This window comes from Labrus mixtus, chromosome 1, assembly GCF_963584025.1.
Source record: "Labrus mixtus chromosome 1, fLabMix1.1, whole genome shotgun sequence".
NCBI lineage: Eukaryota > Metazoa > Chordata > Actinopteri > Labriformes > Labridae > Labrus > Labrus mixtus.
Genome location: NC_083612.1, coordinates 15,040,516 through 15,067,418, shown reverse-complemented (window position 1 = coordinate 15,067,418; position 26,903 = coordinate 15,040,516). Strand labels below are relative to the sequence as shown.

Below are 26,903 nucleotides of genomic sequence, written 5' to 3'. Positions count from 1 at the left end.
CTCTTCCATCATATTTTCCAAATCTGTCCTGTCTAGGCAATATATTGAATTGAATTGAAAGCCTTATATTTGTAAAGACTCAGATGTTATGAAAGAGAGACAGATTACCCCTGCCAGTCTGTGTCATTTTTCTAGGGGCTCTAAGACACAACACTCAGCTCATTTACCCACACTTGACTGCATGAAAATATATTGAAGACAGAGCAATAACTCATTTGGACAATAACAGCTGCATTTCTAAAATATCTGATTCTGCTTTGGTACCACCATCTCCCAATCCTCCATGTCCATGTTCTCATGTAGGCCCCCTCTCTATACCTCTACCAGAAGGTAGATTATTCCCCAAACAGTCCAACATCATCCACTTTTCAATTATTTATCAGGAATTTCCAATATAATAACCTCCCTCCCTCCTCAATGTATTTATTTCAGTATAAAATAGAGGTGGGAAAAAAATGTATTTATGCAGAAACCGAGATTCTTATCTTCTGAGATTTTAAATCGATTTTTTTTTTTTTGGCTGATCAGTCACTCTCTGATAAGTGCTTAGGCTAGCTCTTTAACTCAAAAGAATGCCAAACGAAGCAGCAAGAAATTCAGCCAGTCTCACAGATGACTGGAGTAGATTCTTAAGTATGTACTAATTCATAAATAGACTTTGAATGATGAATCCAAAATCGTTTTGAATCGAAAATAGATTCTGAATCTAATCATGACCCCAAGAATCGAAAATTGAATCGAATTGTGAGACACCCAAAGATTCCCAGCCCTAGTATTAAAGCGGTAAACTGTCGTGACTTCTGCCAAAACTGAGCTTGCATTTTTAATGAAAGTGACCTGATACAGAAATGACAGCATCTGATGCAACAGTAGACATCATTATGTTGCCATACAAGGAAATATCTTATTCATATTTTTATTTTCAGTATATCCTCCTAAAGTGCTTAGGTAAGTTAAGTTACTTGGCGTCAGTTTGACCTCGGAGAGACTGCCGATGAACAAAGAGAAATTAAAAACACATATTTTAGATTTGTCAAGAAGTAAAAAAATAATAATAATAAATAAATCAAAAATAAAGTTAAATTCCACAAAGACGGGTTTTCAACTCATTACACTTTCCCTTCATGAGCTTACTCTTTTCTGTCTGCAAATAATTTTGCTTCCTTCCTACTAAATGGAACCCAGCTCAGGGGTTAGTATCCATAGCAACCAAGCCCCTTGCGGACCGCTATCCCTCTAGAATTCCTCTTCTCCGTAAACAATCCACACATGTGAGGGGGAATACAGAGAGGAATTTCAGAGCATGCCGGGCGGCAGTAAATCACTTCTTGCTAAATTGTAAGCCTTTTGAAAGCTTCATGAAACAACAAAGGGGGGAAAAAAGCTGATTAGCCCTCGGTTGTAGCCAAATTGACGTCATCATGACACTGGGCCGTTTGTTGTAGCTGCTCCACAAACAGGGAGTATGGCATTGGGATGGCAGCTAGCTCACACTCTGTGATCATCTGATCTTTTACAGACACGAGGACCTGGTCGCATGATACGCTCATGTGCACTGAAGAGACAGTATGCATGTGTTAGTGTGTGTGTAAGAGTGCGTGGCTATATAGTAGGGCCAAACATATAGACATACCACAAACCCATGATTTTCTGAAAGGGTGTGACCAAACAAGGTCTAGTCTTTCCTCTTGTCCGACATGAATTAATTGACTGCGATCATGCTCAAATAAACAATCTTGGGATTACTTTGAGTGTGCAAAACAATAATGTCAGCGTTCAGTCATTTAAGTCACAACAGCTGCTCTACAGTATAAATGGAGGGATTTAGGATCATATTTCAAGACAACTTAAAACATATTGAATAACCTATAAGCTACATTCAGACAACAGCTTAAGTTGGAAACCAGCAACTTACTAGATTTTAACCTGGTTAGCTAAGAAATAGCTGCGCTAAAATCACTGTTTGGTTGTTTTGCACAAGCAATAGAAAATGCATAAATGCCAAGCTAACATAATGTTGCTTGGAAATAACTAGTTAACATTCTTATTAGCCAAAATATTAATGATATTGTGTGGATTTATAATAAGGGTTCAACATGTGGAAACACCACTAACTTGTGCTTTTCCAAGTTTTGACAAAACAGGATGTCGTTTTTTCTTCTCGTCAGATATGATTTTCATTACTCTCCCCACCTGTGGAGGTTAAACAAAACACGCACTCTTCTATAAAAGATTACTGCTGGCTATAACCATAGACTGTTAATATTAAAGGACAAAGTGCCGTCAGCCATCTGTTATCGGCAGCAGCCGCCATGCTGGAAATCCTTTCTCAGCCTAACTTTCAGTCAAACTAACGGCAAAGCCGAACCTGAGGCGGGTTTTAAGACTCTTTGCGAACCGTTACATTGCGCCCACCTGCCAATCATGTCAGCTACACGCCACACTATGGATAACACTTATCGTTTTCAAAATCAAAACAGAACCGTTTTTTTTTTTCTACCTGTAATGTTATCTAAAAAAGCAGGTAACTGCTTGCATTAGCTGCTATGTAGCAGTTAGCAAATGTATTGTTTTACATTGAAATAAAGCTAGATTTTCCCTCAGATATTCACTTTTAGTTGTGTTTTCATTAAGAGGTGAAAGAGGGGAATGTTTGTTCGTTACCCCAAAAATGACACACCTTACGTCCTGGTATAAAACAGTACACAAGTATAACAGAACTTAAGCTTTCCAGTCTGAACATGACCCCTGAAAAAATGATCTGCCCTGTGTATTTGGTGAATTGCATATTTGGTGAATGATGTCATTATTAACGAACCAGCTGTGGTGAGAGTCTTTACATATAGGGAGCTGGGCCACAGTCACTATCTGAAGAGGCCCGGCGAGAGTAGCATGAAGCGCTGTCTCCATCCAAGGAGACTTCCCTCTCTACCCAACACTGACACAACCAATGCAACTGTAGCTGAGGTTGTATAACTCAAATAGCCAGCCAGCCACACACGCAGACAAACACACATACATAGTTGAACCTGTCTGCCAGCCTCTTTGGGCAACACACTCCTCCAGTACAGTACACACACACACACACACACACACAACTGTGTACACACTGCATTGAATCACTCAGCCATGCATTTGCATCCCACAAACATCATGCTGGCACTGAACCAGAGGCAAACAAAGCAGGGGAAGTGAGTGAGCATGTAGGCCAGAGAGGCGAGGAGTGCGGACTCAGTGCGTATGTCTACGTAATCCAAAATCCCGCCCTCCTGCTATATGCTGCCATTTGCACCAGTCACTCTAAGATCTCTCTCTCTTAGGCCCTTAGTCTTGTCTTTCTCTGCACATGCCACTTGTTAAACAGACAAATTTGTTGAGCAGCAGGGCAAAGTTGTGATGTAGTGGTGCCTGATGCCAATACTTTTTGAGTTGAATACACTACATTCTAACTCTTGATTCATCATTTCTGTCATCCAACAGATTTATAAATTTTTCTGGCAGATTACACCTGTTGGGCCTCAGTCATGTGTGTTGGACAAAGGACCCAGGCCTGTATCACAGTTCTCAAGCTTGACTGGAGTTATTTTGGAGGCAACTAAACAAAGGAGTCTTAGCCCAGCAAACCCCCAACAGAAACTAACAAATAGGTGTGAAAAGTGGGGGGTGTCTGAATTATCTATCCTCATTGGAGGAGGCCTGAGGTAAACCCACAGGCAGCTCCAGTCTTTAAAATCAATCACCAGGCATTGCTTCGTTCTCTTCAAGTGTGGTCTGCCGACCCAAAGAGGATACCCTCTCCACATGATGGTCTCCAGCATTCGAGACAAACCCTTTCCTCATCTTGGCTTACATATGTTAAACTCCAGAGCTGAGGTTGCTCAGTCTAGGTAGCTCTTCACATGCTGAATTCAAGCATCAGAGGATTCAGCTGATTACTTCCACGGCATATTTTTAGGAGTTTTTGGCGCAATCAGATGCTATCAGGTTCGAGCAAAAAGAAGAGTTTCTTTCCTTTGATTTTTTTCATAAGACGTCATTGAACGCAACTGGACAGGAGCGCTGAAGGAAGCCCACTGATCCCTGAATCCACAAGAACACATAAAGAACTCCGCTCCTGCAACCAGAAGACCACAGAGCAGGGCTTTGGTCGAAGATCTGAATCCTGCTTCCCTCCTCCTACATCTGCCACAAAGGAACCCTGCCTGAATCTGTTGATTTAATATTCAACAGAGTGACGATCTAACCAACTTTGCAATGATCACCAGGAGTTACCCCAAGTAAGAGCTTTGGTCCGGGCAGAAATAGTTTCAGAAATAGTTATGTTTCTTTTATAATCACTGATAATTATGCATCATTGTTGACGAGACGTCACATTCTGTTTATTATCTGTTGTAAGCTGCCGCATTCGTTTTATTGTAATGAACTGCTGTGTTCGCCTATGTATGTAATGCTATGCTAGTTTACCTTCAGTCAATGGCTTTCACAATCAGAAAGACCAGTGTACCCGCTGTTGAATCAAAGTCCGGCCACTGGCTTTCTGGTGTTTAAGTAACAGTTACTGAACTCAGCTCAGAGAGCTCAAACTGTTTCAAAAGGCAGCCACACGGCTTCTTTTGTTGTCCACCATTTTGTCACCATGTGACGAAGCCACATGGTGCATTGTCTCTCTCCACCATCTTGTTTTCTCTCTCTCTCTCATCCACATACATACATACACACACATTTACACCTCATTCACAAGCCTTGCTTGACAATGTTTGTTGCTTAGATTAGTTTATAACAGTTATTGGTTTGATTAAGTTCATTGATTTTGGATTGATGTTGCTTTGTTTAAATAAATTCTGTTATAATTTTAAGAGAGCAGTTGTTTGTGATTACTGGTGTATTTGCATTGTGATATAAGCTGGGTGCGAGGGCTTTGTGCACGGATTTCACGCCTTCAATTTATTAAATATAGTTATTCATTATTAATAATATTAGTAATTAAGTAACTAATTTGAGACTGATTTGAGTGATATTTTGGTTATATTTCCCTGATTACAGGGTGGTGCCCCAAGAGTGATTAAACATAGTTTAATGATATTGTTATTTATATTATTAATAATTAAATATAATTAAACTATAATTAGTTAATTAGTTATTATAACCAAAGTTGACTTGATACAACCCCAACACACCTCACATATTCCCTGGTCAATAACGAGCTGTGCTTGGACTCTTCATGGCCTCCATGTTACCCTTATTGTAACCTTTAAATAAACTTCAAATTAAAAAAGCCTTAAGTGTGAAAACACTAATCCAGCCCATTATGTATAATGTTAGATTTTAACCTCTGTAAAAAAAGTATAACCCAAACTGAAAGGTAGAATATATGAAGGAGTGTTTTTTTAGTCCACATTAGTTTATTAGCTGTGGGAAATAGGCTGTCAAATCGGTAGCCACGAGTACCTTCTGGTAGTTTCTGGTAATTTGACTCAGCAAAACTAATTTTGGAAACATGCACCTTGTACAAAACAGACAAAATATACAAAGAATTAAAGGACAGTAAGGGAAGTGCTTCAAGAAAAAAAAAAAAGACTTCAAACTCAAAAGATTGCATGGGAATTTATCAAATGAATGCAAAGTATTGCATTTTCCAAATAATCTGTTGTCAGATACTTATTAGAATAACTTGAACAGGTATTGGTAACAATTAGGATGATCTCAGACGTCATGCTTCAGCAGGGCGTTTGCTTTCATATTGTTTAAAGTAAGAAGGCGGAAACTACCCGGCAAGTGTGGAGGGAGTGTAAATGTAAGCTATTTGGTTAATCCACGTCTTCTTCAACATGTTCTCAAACGTTGTGCAATACTTAGTTTTCATAAAGTTACATTTTATTATCTGTAAAAACAATTTGAAGTTGTTTTTTACAGATCATACAGATTATTTTTATTCTAATAATACTTTTAAATGGAGTTAGTTTCTTTCTATGTATTTTTAAAGTTGGGATTTAATTGCGGAAGTCAAGCATGATGTTACCTTAGAAATAAAATAATGATACTCGTCTCTTCACATGGACGCACACAGTTTATTAACTAAACACTGGTATCAGGTAGCAATCTGTGTGGAGAGACTAAAAAAAGTTGAATCGTGGCATCCCTACATTCCTAAACTTTTCAGACTGACATCCTCAAACAGTGTCATGTCATGTGATATCACACCTTTACCATTCTTGTTCAGGATGATCTGACTACATCAGAACTGCTGGGTGTCTACAGTCACCTCGAGCTGCATTCAGGACAGTGTCCTGCTACTCTAATTCAACACACCTAATGTATTTACATAGCAGAGTTTGCCTCTGACCCTATATCCTGCTCCCAGTGTATCCGGCCCTATAGATCTCCTCCTCCACGTCATCCTCCTCCTTCTGCTCTCCTCTAGCCCACCAGCTTTTTAGTCTCACACTCATAGACACACACACACACACACACACACACACACACACACACACACACACACACACACACACACACACACACACACACACACACACACACACACACACACACACACACACACACACACACACACACACACACACACACACACACACACACACACACACACACACACACACACACACACACACACACACACACACACACACACACACACACACACACACACACACACACACACACACACACACACACACACACACACACACACACACACACACCCCAATATACGCACTGGGAGAGTGGCTTTCCACTAAAGTGAAAAACAGGAAATTAGATGACATTGTTCGGTGCGCCGACGTCAGCAGTGAGAGATAGAAAGAGTAAACAGCTTCCTCCACCCCAGAGCTGGGACCAGGATGCAGGGAATCTTGGGATGCCTGCCCTGCTCGTGCTTCTGAGGAAAACGTTCATGGCTGCCCGGTTTGCTAACAATCTCCAGATCCCCCCTGGCTTACATGTTCTCTCTCCCTCCTGCTCTCTTGATAACTCTTAAATCTACTCCACATGTGGTTATAGGTGGACTGTTGTATGCATAGCCGATAACACAACAACACAAGACCATATCATCGTTTCTTCATTACAAGGTTTCAAAATATTGGTGGGGTGTCTTGTGTTCATTTGTCTACCTGTATTTGTTTATGTGTTGTTGTGTAAAAAGTGTGGACCAAAATGAAAGGAATCAATGTTCTTCATTAGGTCTGATTAAGAGGACCAGCTTCAGCCACAGGTTTGGACGCACACTTTGTACCAGACAGACAGGAACACAGACAGACAGACAGATAGACAGACAGGAACACAGACAGACAGACAGACAGACAGACAGGCAGACACTCCAACTCTCACACACACTGAGCTAAGTGTTGGTCTAAATGGCTCTGAGTGACACATCAGCCTCACAGCATGCTGAGACACACAGATAGTAGTGCTAGATTCTCGCGCTGTGTGTGTGTATGTTAGCTCAAAGAGAAATATTCACTTTCATGTGTGGCCACTCACATTGACTGCCCAATACATCTACACTGAAGCCATCGATATCAACCAGGTTTCAAACCTCCCACCAGATCACCGTCTCGACAACCATTTAAACAAAACAATCAAATAATGTTTTCAAAGTCATTCAGTAATCTCAGCTCAAATTGTAGTGTTTTTTTTAAGCTGGATCAGATGCACTGTATTAAAATGATGTGCAGCCCACCTTTAGTTCTGGGCCCAGAGCAAAGCAAATGATGATAGAGTGACAAAGTGATGAGTATGTGTTAGAAGTCCGAGCTGAATGTGTTGGTATTTTTCTGTTGTCTCTCAGCAGGGGTTTCATTTTAATACCCACTAACCCTGACCGAAAGTAATCAAAAGAGATGAACCAGTATTCATTAGGCAGCATATTTTAAATGGCTGGATGTAGTGCCTGTAGGAGGAGAGGCTAATGCAGAAACACACTCCAGTCCTGGTTACATGTTACGTTTGCTGTGAACATGTTTTTTTCCTCATATTAATATTCTCTTCTTTCCAGATGCAAAGCAAATGATGCCCCCGTGTCTTTCTAAATGTTTGTTAGAAGCGCATCCACAGGCACAAATGACGACAATGCATTCAATGGGTAAATATATCATGCAATATAAACATTTGATTTAAAAATGTGTATTTGTTCTTATTACGCTGCATTGCTTTTACACCGTAGACCGAGAGAATTACGACTCCTGAGTTAAAAACAAAACTCTGAATCCTTCACCGCCTAAATGAAGATGAGATCGCCATCTGATGTGTGAATGTAATTGCAGTTAGTCGTAAAATAAATAAAGAACCACAAGCGTCCACATGTCTTATCCATAGTGACCGAGGCCTCAGTCAGCCAAGCAAAAGACTTCAGTTGAGTCACTGGCATGGCTGCAGGAAACTAGGCCACCGTGGATCCGTTTGTTCCAGAACATCCTCACTTTCTCTGAATTTCTATCTGCTGCCTCCCTCTGTCTCGCTGCCGCTTCAGTCTGTCTGCCTGGTGGGACACACCACAAAGGAAAGAACATCCCCTAGAACAAAAAACTACAAAATCCTGTAAATATCCATGTCATTTTTTTTTTTTTAAAACATGTAAAACAAGATTCAACTACACGTTTGTTATCTTTAATTGTGTACTCTCCCCCAGCGTTTTCTTGATTTCATATGCGTGTCAGATGCAATGTCATGAGATTTACACATACCAAGATTTTCTTCTCATATGTTCTATGCTGATTGTTAAATGTGAGGCATGACAGAGAAATGCTCCACTAAATATCTATTATATTACATGAATATTCTTCATTGATCTTCTTTTACTGTCCAGCATGAATGTTTGAATATTAACACTTTTTCAATCACTTATTGTAATAATGATCTCATCAATGAACGCACAAATTCTCATGCCATACGAGACTATCAAATGTCATCCTCGCAAATGATTCATGACATCATTACAAATCACTTTAAATCACCACTATATTAAAACCCATTCCCCACAGGGAAAGATCAGAACGAATGGGACTTTTTTTCAGGTCTTAAGCCATGCCCAAATCTCTGATGACAAAGTACATGAATCCACAGAGGCACCGTGTATTCTATGAGTGTCTCTAGCTCTGTAGGTAGTCCACTATGTAAAAAGCAATGATAGCCAAATGAACACAAAATATTTAGTCATGTGTTTATATTCTTTTTCAGCCATGTACAGTTTACAAGGAGGGCTCCACCAAGACTAAACAGACACACACCAACAATCTGCAGCTTTTCGCTAAATTGTGACTTCATATTGTATCAACCACTGACAACACAGACAAGGTCACGCAATCATTTTTAATGCAAAGACCAACAGATGACCACTTGAACAAAGATATGTGTGATGTCACAATGGCGTGTCCTGTCCTCATTTTTCTACCATCTCAAGCCCTCACTGACTCACACTCTCTCGCACTCCTGCCTGACGTCCTTTAAGTCTATGAGGGTAGGCTTCAGGTTGGAGATTATGATTGGGCCTTTGTCCCATTTCAGAGAATCAAGATTTTCGACTTTCACATTCACATCGCAGAGCAGAGGGTGAAATCTTGTTTCTGGTTTGGACATCAGAAACCAGCAGCTGCCGACCAACGCTCTGGTACAGTATTTTATGTAACAGTTCAGGTGAGTTCATGTTAGCGTGCAAAGCAGCTATACATTCTGCTCACATGAAAAAAAAAAAAAAAAAAAGCCTAAACAAAATGCTTCACGGAATAAAACTGAAGCTGTGGCACACCCGCAGATTTGAGAAAATAACACAATCATACACAATACAACGAGACAGACACATTGTTGATTATAAGCCTGTGATGTGAACTTCCTCTACAGCCTGCTCCAAAAAAACTGTGATTTCTAATCAGTCACGCAAAAGAGTGCAGATATACACATTCGTTGTTTTGCAAGCAACGCTCCCCGAGTACGCCCTGACCTTTATTCTGTCTGCAGTGACATCTCTCCTACCTCACCAGATAGTACGGAAATTCAAGCATACAGGAATGCACACACACACACGCACAAAGAGGGAAGACACCGTGTATCTCACAGGAGACCGAAGTTGCCCTGGAATTCAGTCCCAAATGCCCTCGAATGACGTACGTGGTTTAAAAATACAGAGTTTGCAGAAAAAGGATAGGTTACTTCATCCTTGGTGACATGTCCCTGTTTCTCAATGGTTGTAAGCATCGCCTCAGATGTCACCAAAAGAACATAAAATGTTAATTTCTGCTCTAGTTCAATGTCTGTTTTCTAAAGTTCAACAAAGAAAAACAGATATACCCGACATATTCATCAGAATACAACGTTGTATGTTTTGTTTGTTCTTCTGCCTTGAATAAAATGTGTGTGTGTATATATGTATATATATAGAGAGTGACACACACACACATTAGTGACATCAGAGAACATGCTGCACTACCTCAGCTCATGACGCTGCATGGCCTTGATTGCATACACTGTGCCCATAGTGGGTTATAGACTGCTCAACACACACACACACACACACACACACACACACACACACACACACACACACACACACACACACACACACACACACACACACACACACACACACACACACACACACACACACACACACACACACACACACACACACACACACACACACACACACACACACACACACACACACACACACACACACACACACACACACACACACACACACACACACACACACACACACACACACACACACACAGGTCTACAGGGATATAAGGAGAGCAGGAGATGCACTTATTAAACATGGAGGGAAATAGCCTACATACAGCTGTATCTACATGACTGACTATCAGCTAAGTTACAACATAATAACACTGGAGATGAAACTGAGGCGTGTGTTTTTGAGGATTATCAAATTAAGGCAAATAGATTAAATCAAATCAACCCAACTTAAGTCATTTTATGCATCTCCATTTGTCTTACTTTTCAAATTCCCTTCTAACTCTAACCTTTATGAAGATCGGAGTGTGTCAAAACTCAGAGTCCAATATGACCCTCAGCTTCATAATCTGATTTTGAGGATTCAACAGAAATATGAGAAAGAAATCCGACTTTCTAACCTTGGTACGTGATACCCTGCGCCAGGTTTAAGAGCTTTAACTAAATGGACAGCATTTCTACAGTCTTCCGATCACTCAGAGTGCTTTACATTACAATCGTTCACTTTTTTTGTACACACATTCACACAAATTATGTGCCATGCAAGGCAACCAAACAACTTATCAATCACACACATGAACACATTGGAATTTCAAAAGCAACGATGGTGATGAGCTGAGCCGACGCTCAGCCATCACCATCGGACTGTGTCGTCCCCACAACCACCGCCGTCCTCATTCATGCACAGCCTGCTCCGACCTCCCCCTCTGCGGACCAAGCAAGTGGTCAACAGGAACACAAGGAATACAAAGAAGGAATCTTTCCTGCATATTATCCCATATAATGATTGATTGATTGATTGATTGAGGTTCCATTGTTTCGACAAAGGACACTTTGACATATTAACATGAGGATCAAACCACTCATTTTAACTCTTTAACTCTGAGCAACAGGCACCCAAAAGGAAGTCACAGAGGTCCAGGTTCAGCTTAGTCAGTAGAGCAGGGGCCCTACAGAGGCTAAAGTCGTCAACGCATCGGCCCTTTGATGTATGTCTACCCCATACTCTCCTCCCCACATATTCTGTCTCTCTTCAGCTGTCCAATAACATGCAAACAGAAGAATAATCTAGAATAAAAGAAGCAACAACAGCAGCCATACATCACCAAGCATGCTGGAAAGTTAATGCAGCCATTTCCACAAAATTAGTGGTTTGAAGGTATCCTCTCTTTTATCAAGTACAAAAAAAAAACAATGGATCCTACATCTCCCATGATGCAACAGCCTCCTTCCTTAGACTTTCTTGCTTAAAAGGATCTTCCCTCTGCTACCACAGCTCCACTTTGTAAAGCAGGATTTCTCTTACAGCATTAAAGTAACAATCTAGAAGATTCTAACTTAATTCTCCTCTGTGGCACCTTTAGCGATAAGCGGCAATTTGTGTGTTTGTGTGTTTTTGGAGCCCGGCCATATTAAAGGTTTACTGCAGTGCTCGTTGAGACTGGAATAACCGTACACCTCCATAGACAAAATGGAGATCAAGAGGATGTGTTGGGTTAGCACTGCTCAGCCTCTGAGGAAGACAAACCTTTGCTCGGGGATGGAAAATGATTTCCTCGAGGAACATCACAATGACCTCCTAATTTATAAAACACTGAGAGTGTAAGGGCAAGACGCTCAATCCCCATTTTGTTACCTCATTTTTGGCAAAGGGTATGACTTTATATAACTGTAAATAAATGAAGCCTGCTGCTGACTTCAAATGACTATCCTCCAACCTGGTCACAACTACAGAAATAAATCTCTTTCGACAGACTTTGTAGTTCATCATGTAAAACATATTGTGTGTAAACTAGACGGTAAGACTCCTTTAAAGAAAATACTGTGTGTACAATAAACGCTTTATATCTACCACCAGTGTGTAAATTAATTAAAGACAGTAGACAGAACCTCGAGGAAGGAGAGCACTTTCTCCAGTGCTCACCTTCAAGGTATTTCTGTCCTTATCCAGATTACCTTGAAATCCTCATAAGACCTGGACAATCCTAAGCCATCCAGGGCTCTGGGGCAGACCCCGTACTTTAACCTCCTCCTTCTCCTCCTCCTCTGCCTCCAGCAGCCTCCTTCACCACCACTGGACTTTTTAAACTTTGCCTTATGTTACTCATCTTAAATAAAACAACAGATTTTCTTCAACATAAACTCATAATGTATAAACATGTGTGTACGTTTGTCTTTCCCTGTTTCCAGCATTAGCATTAGTAAATTGTCAGGCTACTTTCTAACAGTTTGTCTATTGTCATTTGCTGATACAAGGCAAGGTCAGAGGCCAATAAAGCAAGAGGACAAGCTAAAGGAGCTTGGCAAGTCTAAGTGGGACACTGCTCTGTGACTCTACAGTGTACTGTAATCTTACCGGGAACCTTTCCATTGCAGTCAGCCACTCCTCCCTTACGGTGCAGCCTAGTACATGACAACAAGAAAGCAGAGGGGGAAACAGTGACACAAGCTACACTAGAAGACCGTCTGGCCTCAATAAGAGATCATTACTCCACAGTGAATGTGCTGCCATACCAAACTGTACAATCTTAATTACCTCAGTGGCCCTGTGGCCTAAAGAGAGGATTAGAATTAGCAATACGCCCATGTCGGCCACCTCAGCCCCGCTCTATCTGCAGCCCTGCGTGGCTCCACCTCTATGGTGCAGCTATAAGATGTTTTTGAAAATATCAGAAGCGTTTCCTCAAGGCTCTTCAGATCGGTGAGGGCATTAGATAATCACCCGCGGACTCCCCCTCCTCTTCACCTGCTAAAACAGGAGCACTGATGTCACCGTTGCATGAGGGATCAGTGAGTGACACGAGCTGGAGCAACAGGCTTGGCACATAAACTGTCCTTGATTTCACAACACATACACACACACACACCCACCCACACACACAAACTGAATGAGGGGGATTTGTTGACTACACGCCAACACACATTCATGAAAGCTGCTAAACAGATGTAAACATGAAGACCTGATATGTTGCTGCAGTATTAATAAATATATATTTTAGGTAAAAAAAAAAAAGGAAAATGAACGGTCACAGTACAATACAAGTTACACCAGGCTGACAGTAACTTTCAGTCAGAATTATAAAGCAACTAAACACCCCACTGTGTAATCCACATTTCATAATGAAAACAATTGAAATAGCCAACCACTGAACTTATTGCACTGGCTTGTTCTAATATGATTAGAATTTAACTATTTCAATACGAGAAGTTCATTTGGACCCAAGGAATAACAGCTGAGCTCTCGGGTAATGAGGATCCTAACAGATAAACAAAGATTTCCAATGATCTTTATTTCAACATTGCACAGCAAAATTCAAACATCATATAAGATAAAAAACAGTTTTCAGAATATATTCTAAACACGTGTTGCTAAGATGTAAATTCAGGAGTATTTCAAATTCCACCTCAAGTATTCAGCAGTGATCACTTTTCCCTGAACAGGTATTTATTCCTTATAAGATGTAAATCCTTTTGCCTCTTTCTGCCTTCATTACAACATTGATGTTTAAATTGAGTATTATGATTCAGTCAGAAAAAGGGGGACGTTGTTTTAAAACTCTTCAGCTAATTTGATTTTTAAGGATTGACCGACAACCTGTCAGCAGATCCTTTACAATATAATAAAATATAAAAGCACTCAAATATAAAATATACAACGCAAAAACACATTTTCTGACAAAGCTTAATCCAGAGCGTCACATTGACTATTTATATAGAAGAGAAAGATTAAGTGGAAAGAGACCTGATATATTAAATGAAGCTATATAGACATTAGCATATAGGAATTAATCAACTACATGACTTGTATGTGTTCAGACATATACTTCATGAAGACACCGCTGACTCTTCTGGTGTCCCAGCTCACACAGTGACACATGCTTCAAACAGACGATGTGGGAGGAATGTACTCAGGCAGGTGTGACAGGTACAATAGAACCACTGTTGCTTTTGGACGGGCGCACAGGAATGTCGAAACTTTAGATTCATTGCTCGAACATAATGATATGTCTTTCGTTGTCTTTTATTGCTTCAATTGTGTGTATGACAATTATTTTTAATGTGGTAAGTGCTCTCATAGTTTCCATTACAGTAAGTCATTTCCTGCTCTCCGAAGTGACGTCTGAGTTTGTTACTCCCCTTGTCACACCACTTGTAAAGGCTGAATGCTCTGACGTGACTGTGAAACAGCAGAATAAATGCATCAGGCCAGTGGAACAGGGTAGAAGGGGAACAAGCCATTCTGAAAATGTATTCTTATCATTTATATGTGTAAATAAACTTGGCCAATAAAGTGGTTTCTATAATGAATCTGAAGTGTCTGTCAAAAAAAAAAAAGGAAAGACAGGACTTTGACTCTAAGTTTCGTAAATATAATAAATAAAATATGGCGAAATAAAATGAAAATAATGTCATGCTAAAGACTAAAGGAGTCTTGAAGAGAGCACATGTAAAAAAAAGACGGAAAACCAAGATGGCAGACAAAGTGACACTATAATGACATTAATAGGCCTTTATATAAATACTACCTGTAACTGAACTTATTCACTGTATTAGTAAAGGAGTGGAAAAAAACCTGCTGACGAGCAGAAAAGAGTATGGAGTAGCTTCTATACGAGCATAAAGATCCCACCAGTCGAGCACCGGTCACATGATGAAAAATCACCAGCGCACTGCTTTCTCGCGCTGAATTTTCCTGAATATTACGCGCGGCGTTTACACATCGGGTCAAGCCGACTAGCAGACACTTTACTGGAGGGCTGGCAGGAAAAAGGGCCAGGATGAAACAATTCAGCCTTCTAAGTTCACACGTGCAGCTCGCCCCAAAAAGCTCCGGATATTGTCAGGAGTTTCAGCGTGTGTAGAAACATCAAAATAGAACTGTCAGATTAACTTTATAAAATCAGCAAAATATCTTACAGGCCTTTTTGTAGATATACATTTAGTGTTGAATTTTCCTAAGAGAAGCTTTAGTCATTTATTACTAAGCAGAATAACGCAGGCTCACTTCCCCTTTCTGCCCAAATGATTTGCATATCACGCTTAAACGGATTTTGATATTACTGTTCGGTGTCAGGTATGTACATTTTGCATAATATTGAGCCTGGATTTTTGCAGGGGATAACATCAAGCTCGCAAAACTCAGAATTTATTTTTCGAGAAGGGAGACTGATCCGACCAAGCCCAACTCGTAAGTTCAGTTTTGGACTAAAATGTGTCCTTTCAACCACACACACACACCGCAGAAACAATGAGCACCATTTGTGCTCTGCCCCGTAAAAAAAACTGTGAGGGATATATCAACGGAGAGAGTACAGTCTATCTTCAGAGCGAAAGGCAGGGCACACTCCAGAGAGTTTTGCGTCATAGCCGGTCCATTAAAATGAGGGAGGAGAGAAGCGCGGCTGGCTTATTGTGCTGTTCAGCAGGTGAATGAGTAAGTTGCATGTTTACTACTCAGCCAATAAGCTGCAGACCTGTTCACTTAACTCCTGCGAGGCTCTTGTCTGCGCAGCGCTTCTTTAGTGAAGAAAGGAAGCTGAATTAAGTCAAAGCCTCCAAAGCAGTTCGATTCGAGCATATTTTCAGATCAGCTGCCAAATTTTGCAGCAAAGACCCATCCGGTTTATAACTAAACCATTCATAACTAAATCTACTGCTGCTTTTTGTAAACCATGCCCAAAGGATGAATATTTAAGCAAACTGTGCTGAACACAGACCTTTCTTTGGTTTATTCTGGCTACAAGAAGAGTGGTGTGATGGAGCATGGAAATGGCCAAAGTACTCCAGTAAACAGATGCTGTTAACGCGGCTGTTAGCATTGTTAGCATGCTGTGTTATACATGTTTAGAGCAGCAAAATCACCACATACGGCTCCTTTCCAGGGGAGATTAAGCACACGCCTATGGACACTGTGACACTATGCCAGAGAGATGACTCTCAGATGAACTCTTCCTCTGGAGGAACAATGATGGTGTGTACATGCCGTACTTTTCAAAACCACCAAGTGTGGGATACAGACCTTTCGTGATCCCAAAGAGGGTATGCACATGACATCACTGTATGATCTGAGGGGGCATTCACATGACATCTTAAGAAGTAAAAACGTATGATGCTAACAACCGAATAAACAGACCTGAATGTTTTAAGAGGCAGTCAAAGAATAAAGACAAATAAATCACTGAAATTGAACAGACAAATGGAAAAACGTTCAAAAAAAAAATTGAAAACATTCAAAAGTCAAAGCATTTTATAGTTTTTGACTTTCTCTCAGAAGTCCGAGCAAGAATACTTCAACATTGTGATCAATGTTAGATACAAAACAATAGTGCAATGAAATGAATGCCTTCTGGACTCAAAAAAGTTTTAGTCTGAGTCTCTTTGGTTCGGTAGACATCGAATCAGAAAATCATTTCTATTCATGTCAGTGTTGACATCCAGTGTCTATCTTGTATGTTGTGTTGTGTCAGATTATTGACTATTTACCACACATATTTGTTCGTCTCTGGGATGAGAGGTGCCCAGTTGTAGCAGTTTTTAGACAGGCAATGTGTGTCACAACAAGTGACAATAAAAGTGAAACGTCACAAGAAAACTTTACAGCTAAAATGTTTCTTTAATACTCATTAGCCAAAAAGTCAGACTTGAATGAGGATTTTTTTATTCTTTCAGCCATCTCTCATAAAAAAGGTTGCATGAGCACACAAATTCAACATGTTTATGATAATTCTGAACTGTTATGAAACTGTCCTATCTGTCTTTGCATACATCATTTTGTATTTATATATTTTGCGGTTTGTGTGTGTTGTTTTCTATCTTGGGTTTCAGTCCCGTTTCTGCACAACCAAATGCCCTTTGGGAATTGACTGACTGATTTATTTATTACACAGGTTAGTTTACTAGCAATACTAGAGAATTTTGCATTACGATTTAATAGCCAAATGACTTCTCTGAAAGATCCCCTCATTGTCCACATCAGTCTCTAGGTAAATTGGCCCTAAAAGTCTGAATGCACTTAGCAATAATCCACATATGAAACATGGTAGCATGACATGGAGACACCTGCAGATGTTCAGAGCTTACAACGCCCTGTAAATTGGGAGAGACACAGCCGAGGAGGAGCTTAAAAAGGCCACCAGTGGACCCGAGCCCACTCACATCTACATTCCTGTGAGCTTCTGAGAGAGAACAGAGAACACGGCTACAAAGTAAACACTTGCAGCGCCTTGTTTGTGAAGAATACCGTTTCCATAATCTCATGAAACTATCACATGCTGACCTTATGATACAAAATTCTTAACCTGGAGGGGGAGCAGAACTAGCCTTGAATGTGGCCTTATTTGTTAAGACTATTTTGAAAACAAAAGGAGGTTCTGTGTCAGGCAAGTACATGCACCCTATTGACACCTCATCAGCGAGCACGCTCTCTAGCAATAAGAGACTCACTGTATCTACACTCAGGGTGACAAAGGCATTTATTATGTCATCCTAATTTGATTTCTACACAGGATCAACGCACACTGCTTCGTCAGGAGTAGACTTTGGTGTCATTATATCAAGTTTCCGAGCTGCTTGATGCTCAGGAATAGATCAGTTACAGGAAATAAAACGTATAAATAAAGTTGTAACACATGGCATCAATCACTGGACGGTGGGCGCTCCATACGCCCCATCTTGCTTCCTTTAAACTCCTTCTGCTCAAGTTCTAGTGGAGATAAATGACAAAGCAACAAAAATAATTACCCCACCCTTCTGCCCCTGCAGACACTCCAGACAGGAAGGAAAACACTGTCACACTGCAGATGACGTTTTGTTTAGATAAAACATAATGAACAGCTTAAGTCATATTTTAAAGCTTGTCAAGACGTTTTCTTTGATGTCAGTGAATGTTAAAGATTTGACGGACAAAATGTTTCAGTCTTAACGGAATAGTTACACATTTTTAGCAATGTTCTTTATCAATGTCTGCAGCTGCTTCAGAGGATTGATGGCACTGTAATGTCTGTTTGTTAAATAGAAAGTTAGAGCTGCCGTTGGTCCGCTTAGTTTTGTTTATAACTAACCTGGCTCTATGTAAAGGTAACAAAATTTGCTTACTAGCTCCTATACAGCTTACTTATTAACACATTTCCTCTTGTTGATGTAACACATACAAAACTTTGACATTTCAAGTTCTTTGTTTTTTTTTATCTCCTATCACAATTTCAGCCACTTGCTGCAGATAACTAACCTGAATAATTCAACAAATGGAAACTGATTTTTATGCTACTTGTTCATACAAGGACCTATAGACTGTATACAACATGGACATAGTCCCAGTGATGTCACCCATTGGTTTCTGAAGCCAAATGATGGACGTCACCTTATGAAAATGCTATCACTACCTAACTTTTGATAAATGTGGTAAAAAGGCAAAGGGGTGGAGTAAAGGCGGGCCTTAAGACTCCTGTCAAACAGCTACAATGCACTCGCTTGTCAGTTAAATCAGTCACTCCCCCAATTGTGCAAATGTATGAATATATATTTTAGCCCTAATATTGGGCTGTAAACATGTCAAATTTGGCCAGAATGTCCTCCTTCTTAGTTTCGATTAAGGTCAGAAATGGTCCGTATTTGTTTGGACAAGAGAGGGTAGGCGGTTTTAAGGCACCCCCACACGGCCGATTTAATTGGACGCCCCTCGGTTTGCCAGATATGAGACCAGTTAGTACGGCTAACCAACAGGGGTTACAGTGATGGAAGCGGGCAAGTGAACTGGCTAAAATTTAACTGGTACTACCCCTAAGAAGCCTCCGTATTTTTCTAATAAGCTCCACGACCAGAAACGTGGCAAAACTATGATAAATATTGGAGATGCTTTTGAAAAATGATTAAGAGGTTAGAGCACAAAAGGTATGAAGACCAATGCAGAGCTGGCTAAACACTGAAGCTTCGGTGTCTGCGACATGGCAACCAGCGTGCACATGGACTCTAGGCAGGAGGGGGCACGAGGAGACAGCTCTCCTCAAAATTTTTGAATTAAGACTGGAGTACCCATTTAAAAGGCTACATGGCAGAGTTACATATTGCTAATTTAAAGAGATTAAATATAGAAAAAAAAAATGAAATAAATGAATAGAACGATAAATAGTTACACTTGATAAAACAGCAAAACAATTAGTCTGTCAAGATCCAGAAACAGAAAACCGATGATCATGTAGTCATCTGATATTAGAGGGAATTCACGATTTAGGAACGGTTCGTTTTATAAGTTTACAAATAAAAGTAGCCCCCAATAGCAAAACATTCCTTCGTTATGCTAACTCTGGTTACATATTTAGTTTACGCATTAAAGTAGAATGTTACTTCTCATTGAACTCTTTAAGATAAAGATAAGCATAAAACCAAAATAATAAACTGTTTCTGAGACATACATGTGGGATTTGTGTTGATGTTTCTGTCTGTAGAGCACCACAACTTCTGCTCTGTGGGAGGAAAACTGCTAACGGTGGCAGCGTGCCAGGAGTTAGTGCCATGCTCTGAGCTATAAAAGCCTATTGTACATATACACATGACATCCTTGATAGACACAGATAAGCAGAGTCCGGCACTCGATCCAATCAGCAGCTGTCAAGACAAAGACAACAGCAGGGCCATTGAAGTCAGAGGAACGTCAGCATTTCTATTGGAGACCGCTCCTACTGTACGTTAAATCATAAATGTCACTGTGACTTTTTTTTAAAAAGCAGTCAGATGGAGGCTCTCAAATGTTTTAAAAATGGTGGTTATGTGAGTAAAATAAAACAGATTTTTTTTTTTTTTTTTTTAGAGCAATGGGGCAAAAAAAAAGAGGGAGAGCAGAGAAAGTTTGATCTCCACATGAAAGAAAGCGAAAGAGAGAAAGAGACAGAAAAAGAACCAATATCAGTCTGACTCCTCTCAGCCGGCAGAAAAAGCACAGTGGATTAATTCATCACCATGCCGAGCCTTTGCCCTCCTCTGGAATAAATTACCCAATGACTTGAGACTTAGACTAAACACACACACACTCACCGCTGTCCAGTGAGGACACACAAAAACAGTGAGAGTGAAATCGGACAAATGGAGAGAGGCTGCTTAGGTCACCGGTGTATCATATTTAACTTCACACTCTTTAAAAGTCTCATGCATCACGTGAGGCGTTTAGTGCGGGGACTTTTAAAGTTCCGCGAGTCAAGCAAACATTCAAGCGTTAGTTTGGAAAAGCAACTTCGTGTGCCGAGTCACTGCTAAGGATGGGAGGGTTTTAATGGGGGAAGTCTGAGGTGCGGCTGAGTGATTCCACCACTTATGTTAATGCATGCAGAGGCTGGAATCAGAGTGTTTTACTCTCAAGATACTTATGAGCTTTGCACCTTTTATTGCCCTTTTCCATTTCTATCAAGGGGTAAAGCTTAAAACTGATTCTACGTTCATATTGAGGGAGGGGAGAGCTACTTGATTTCCTTGAGTAGAAGGTGAAGCAGACTGAAAGAGTCAAGGCCAGATAAATGGTGTTGTGTTTGGCTGAGGTCTCTCTCTGTCTGTTTGGCCACACACACACACACACACACACACACACTAAATGTCCACTATCACAAGACCTTGTACTTGAGCCTTATCATCGACGGAGCAGCCCAGATGGTAACACAGCCTTGACAAAGACCCACATCACACTCCCAAACTTCTATTCAATGTTTCTCACACTGCAGACAACTGCATATACACAGTCCTCCCCTCTCTGCCTCTGTCTCTCTTAGTGTAAAGGAAATGTAAAAAAAAAAGAAGCTGTTTTCTACATTTTGTTCAAGGCACTTTGGCAAAACACTAAACCTGTGCACTTCACTGTGTCTAACGGCAGCTGTCTGTGGATGTGAATGAATGTGTGTGTGTGTGTGTGTGTGTGTGCACCCTGCAGGATCACAACACACACACAGATCCTAATGACTGGAAATGTAATAATTAGATACACCAACTCATACAGTGCAGGTTGTGCTAGGGCTGCAATTAATTATTTTCATTATTGATAAGTCTCCCAATACTTCCCTCATCAGTCGGTCTAAAAATAGTGCAAACTCAATTTTTCAATCACACAATTTCCCAAAGCCATATGTGAATAGTTTATTTTGTCTGACTAACAGTACACACCCAAAGTCGTTCCGTTTACAACAACACAAGACAAAGAAAAGCAACACATCTTTGGGTTTGAGAAGCTGGAAGCAGAGACTGTTTGGCATTATTGTGTGAAAAATTAAAATGTTTATCAAAAAAAAAGTTGCATATTAAGTTTCTGTCCATAAACAAAAAGGATAATTTGACTTTTTTTCTTCCAGGTCTGCTTTATAGAAATGCGCAAGGTTCTGGTAAGGCTCTACTTTTTAAAAAAATAAATAAAGAAGTTGACATCTCCTGAAAGTTTCCACTCCCAAATATATTCCAGATGAAATGCAAAACTGCAAAAGGCCTTATTAGATCCAGTCGGTGCGCAAACACAAAGGGCAGTTATTGATCTTTTAAAAAGAAAGAGAAGAAAATCAAAAGAGCTTCAACATGCAGCGTAGGGATCTGTCCCTGACCCCTGAATGCAACATGGAGGAGAGATCACGTACATTTTTCTACGAGTGCCACTATAACTTACTTTCTATACATTAAAAATGAAACCTCTGGCACTCACTGGGGCCAACCGCAAAAGGACATTAAGGATGACACCTTCCATAGCGAGGATTAACCATTTCCAGCTGAAGGAGATTTGTATACCATTAGTCTAACTCAATCAGGGGACTAATTCAATCAAAGGCACAGTGGGCGTCTTGACATGGGGGCATCTGTCACACTGACTTCTCACTGCATCCCGCACTGACATTTGGCCACAAAATTCAGCTTGACAGAGGCCCCTCAAATAGCCTGCGGTCTGTCACACAAACGCACACATACTCAGGAAAAAAAGAAAAACACAGACGCACTATTAAATTCACAGCTTCACGCTTTCTTTTTTTTTGCACTGATGCCTTGTGTTTGCACACGCCTGCAGATGCACATGTCAACATGACAGTACGAGCTTCACTTGCATACATTACAAATACACCACTGCTCAATACTTCTACATTATTTCTACAAATGCAATAAAACATTTTGGATGCACACATGAAAGCCGGGTCCTTTTTTTTCTCCTCACTTCCAAACGGCTGATTTAAATAAACTGATAGGTTGTACTTTTGTGCTTATTCAACCTCTTACACAATGCATAAATGCCAAGTAATACCAAGAATCATCATCTTGATTAGAAACACCTATCTAGTTCAAGCAGGCGCGCCACATTTTGTTATCCTCTGTTAGTGTAATTATTTGTGGGCCAATACACAAATGGGACTGTTATTTTTTTTGCGATGATGTAACGACCCGCTGGCAAACTATTTGCTATTTTGTCATTCAATCTTTCTCAGTAACAACTCATTCCCCTTTCAGATATGCCTGTCACACTCTGATTTAAACGTTTCTGTGAATGACTGTCCAACTTTATGAAAGAGAGGACAAATCACGGAGAGTTACAACTGGGCAGAAAGGTGAAGCAGAGGCCAAAGCCTGTCAACTGAATAGGAAACGTGTTTGGCAACAGACGTCAGAGCTTCACGCTTAGATTTCTGTTCTATAAAGAACAAAATACACGTGGAGCAACTGAAGACTGAGGCAAATGTTTGCTCTATCCACTGTTACTTCAAAACTACAAAAGAGAACAATACTGCAGGTTAGTGCGGAGGCCTGTGACCCTGTGACTTTTCACTGAGTGTGTGAATCATGGCCTAGTTTCTCTTATTTCTAAAAAAGCAAAAGTTGGACTGTCAAGCACGGTATTCAGAGAAAAACTACAAAAGAGAGGCTGGGCCTGTACTTAGAGATATAGTGGTTTTTGCTTTTTGTCTTCGTTGGAATCTATTTATGTTTTCTCTATAATGTCGATATCAAACATCAAGTTTTATGCAGATGGTTGTACTAAAAATACTTCTTTGAGGAAATATACAGTTGTGTTATATATGGAGAAAAGGCCTAATGCAAAAAAAAAAAAAAAAAAAAAAAAAACTTTATGTAACACACTCACAGTTTGTTCTTGTGTCTCTGTAAATGTAAGTGTGTGTGAGTGTGTGTGTTCCCTCACCTTGCAGCTCGGGGGTTTTAGGGGTAGTCCCGAGGCAGGATTTCCTTGATGCTGAGTGGTATTAGTCTGCTGGGGTGAGTGGGAATCCTCGGACTCTTTTCCACTGTGGTAGACCACCCTATCAGAGATATGAATACTTGAAGCACAGCCCATGCTTCAGCCCACTTCAGCCTTCTTCCTTTTTTTTTTTGCGCAAGTGCTCTACTTTGAGGCTACCAGAGTGTAATTCGTCCTCTTTTGTAGTGTTTCAAAGGTTCACTCTTCCTCCTCAGGGTTTCATGTTTTTAAATATATATATAAATACATATGTATGTATCATCTAGGCCACAGCAAAGCCAGTCCTCCAGTTCCTCTGACACAAGGCATGAATAATATATCTTTCTATCCCCCACCCCCCCACCCCCCTGACCAGGAAGCTGATTTCCTCCCTCTGCTTTTTTTTTTCACATGAACTTAATTGGAGATGTTTTAATCAAAGCAGCTGTCTTATCCTCGAAAACTTGGATCCCGTTGGTCTTCAGCAGACGGTTTTATCCCACACTCCGGCTCCTCTTCAAGCCTTCTTCGTACCACATCACCATTTTCTCATTTCTCCTCACAACTTCACTGTTATCAAGTAGGCCTGAAAGAAAGACACACACACACACACACACACACATACACACACACACACACAAACACGCACGCACGCACACACACGCGCGCGCACACACACACACAAATCCACGCAGTCTTTCCCCCCCTCCTCTGCCTGCTTCATGCAATAGTTTTATCCATTTGTTGTGTCCAGGGTTTCATGTATATTCTTCCTCCCCCACCCCGGAGCCATCAAAAATGATGCTTTTTGTTTTCTCTCTCTCCCTGTTGAACAATCCGGTTGGCCACTCCAGCTCAAGACACGGGCCATAAACCGGTTCTCACGACACTTTGCTCCAGTCCTGAGCAGTTCATCATCAACAGGCTGAAATATTCACACTGCAGACTGTTATTCTGGACACTCGCTCCGATGTCAAACACCCTCCGTCAAACATAATGCCATGTAGTCCGGCAGAATACTCCATTTATCACAGATTTAGAGAGCGAGGGAATCTTGGTGGATGCCTTGCAGCCTATTCTCCATTCAGGCATCCGCTGCCCAGCTGAGGATGATCCGCCTGCTGTAGAGGTCCAAACCCGGGTGCAATTGGTTACAGCCTTACCAGGATCCGCGAGATTTTTCTCTCATTCTGTGGCACGGAGAAAAAAAAAAAAAAAAAAGGATGTCGAGGCTGTCAGATTGTAATCTGTGGAGGTACCACCTCTGGAGAATGCAATCGCTTCAGAGAGAGAGCGAGACACACGGAGGAAAAAAATCTTTTAAAAAAAAAAAAAAAGAAGAAGAAAAAAAAAGAAAAGAAACAAGACCGCTCCGTGTCCACAAGTTTCAGATCTGAAATCAGGGGCGGCAGGATCGTCCACGGTTGACGCGAGCGGAGGTAGAGCAGACTAGAGCTACATAATGCTTATTTTATGTTTGTCTTTTCTCTGCCTTTTCTGGCGTTTGCCCTTCCAATTCTTCAGCACTGCTTGACAGCGGCACATCCAATAAAAGCACCCGCAAGGATTGACCTACAGCCTTTACTGACGTTAATGCAAATGAGCTCGGCGCAGCTAATCGGCGTCGTGCTCTGCGCCGCTGGGTGGTCCTCCGATAAACGTGGGAACTTTGAAAGCAGGAAGAGGGAGCTCTGACGGAGGAGCTCGGAGCCGAGCTGCAGCCTCTCTGTCTGAATGTTTCCGCACAAAGTACATGGAAACCGGGCTAGAGTTTATCACGACTCTGAATGCTTTAAGATATGAATTTGGTAACCTATGGGATACATTTTAGGCTTATGTTAAGGAATGGTGAACTTTAAAAAACGTGTTCAATAGGTAGGGTCTAATTGTGTCATCAAGCACGGTTCTGCATGACCTGCTTTTGAAGCCTCAAGTTTTTTGGGGGCGTTAGAAGAGACCTTTGTGAATGACAGGGTTAGGGTGAAAGGGGTGTGAAAGGGTGAGCAAATATAGGCTGGGCTATTAAATACTGGCGTATTCCTTATCTGGTTTAGTATGATAGCCCAGTTAACCACATTGTTAACTCTCAATATATTTGCAATAGGTTACTTGGATGTCTGGCTGACTTGTAGTTCTTTACTGTTACAGCCTCAGCACCCAACACCAACTCCTTCATGAAAAATCAGGACCCACGTTTCTGATAGTCTATTTTTTTCAACCAATCAGACCGTAAAGAAATGTGACAGAATAAAGAAATGAAACAACCAAACATATTTAAAAAGAAGTTTTTTTTTGACACCATTTTTTTCCCAGGCTCACCTTTGCGACCCACTAAAAACAGCCTCATCATAACCCACTTTACTGTACATATCATTTAGTTTCTATTTCTCTTTTGTTGTTTTTATTATGGGTTGATTTGACACGTCAGTCTGCTACCTTTCTGTATTATTTTTTATGTTGACATTTACTGTTTGAAAAAACTGACTTTCAGGTCCCAGCTTATTAAAAATACTACATTCACTCCATTCTCAATTGCATTTGTTTTGCAGAATCGTATAACTAAATAACTTCATATATTTCTCTAAACTGAAAAAGTTGTATTTTTTTTTCTATCTTTATAGACTAGTTAACATTGTAATATTGTCAGCTTTTACAACATTTAACTCATCAGGTAACAAACCCCAGTAACAGATGATGTCAGCCCATAATGTGGGTCAGACAGATTTACTATAAAGTCTTTGAGTGGTGAGGGCGTCACAAACACACAACATCTGTCATCTGACGTGGTGTGTTATAGAACTCTGTTTCTATAAGGGATCAAGAAATTAGTAGTCTTAGTAGCTATAGGTTTATGGAATCATATTCTGTATAAATCCTGAGAAAGTTACAGTAATGTGATGCTTTGACATGCATCAGAGCTTGACCGATTAATCGACCAGACGAAAATATTGGGCGATAGCTTATCCTACAATTCTACAATTCTACATTTCACTCAGCAGATGCTTTTATCCAAAGC

General features: G+C 40.6%; 1 protein-coding gene across 3 annotated transcripts in view; it reads right to left on the bottom strand.

Moving 5' to 3' along the window:
- The window catches only part of pde8a (phosphodiesterase 8A), a 46,702-nt gene extending 21,240 nt beyond the window's left edge, over positions 1–25,462 (bottom strand). The window contains exons 1-2 of one of the 3 annotated variants that reach the window (XM_061034670.1): positions 13,241–13,483; positions 13,061–13,107 (exon numbers count right to left, since the gene is read on the bottom strand). In XM_061034670.1, coding sequence (XP_060890653.1) covers positions 13,061–13,075 — 15 coding nt within the window. In that variant the 5' untranslated portion in view covers positions 13,076–13,107; positions 13,241–13,483. Of the gene's footprint in view, positions 1–13,060; positions 13,173–13,240; positions 13,484–23,851 lie in introns of those variants that run through there. The other 2 variants (XM_061034656.1, XM_061034662.1) reach the window with 2 other exon arrangements.
- Between the last annotated feature and the right edge of the window lie 1,441 nt (positions 25,463–26,903).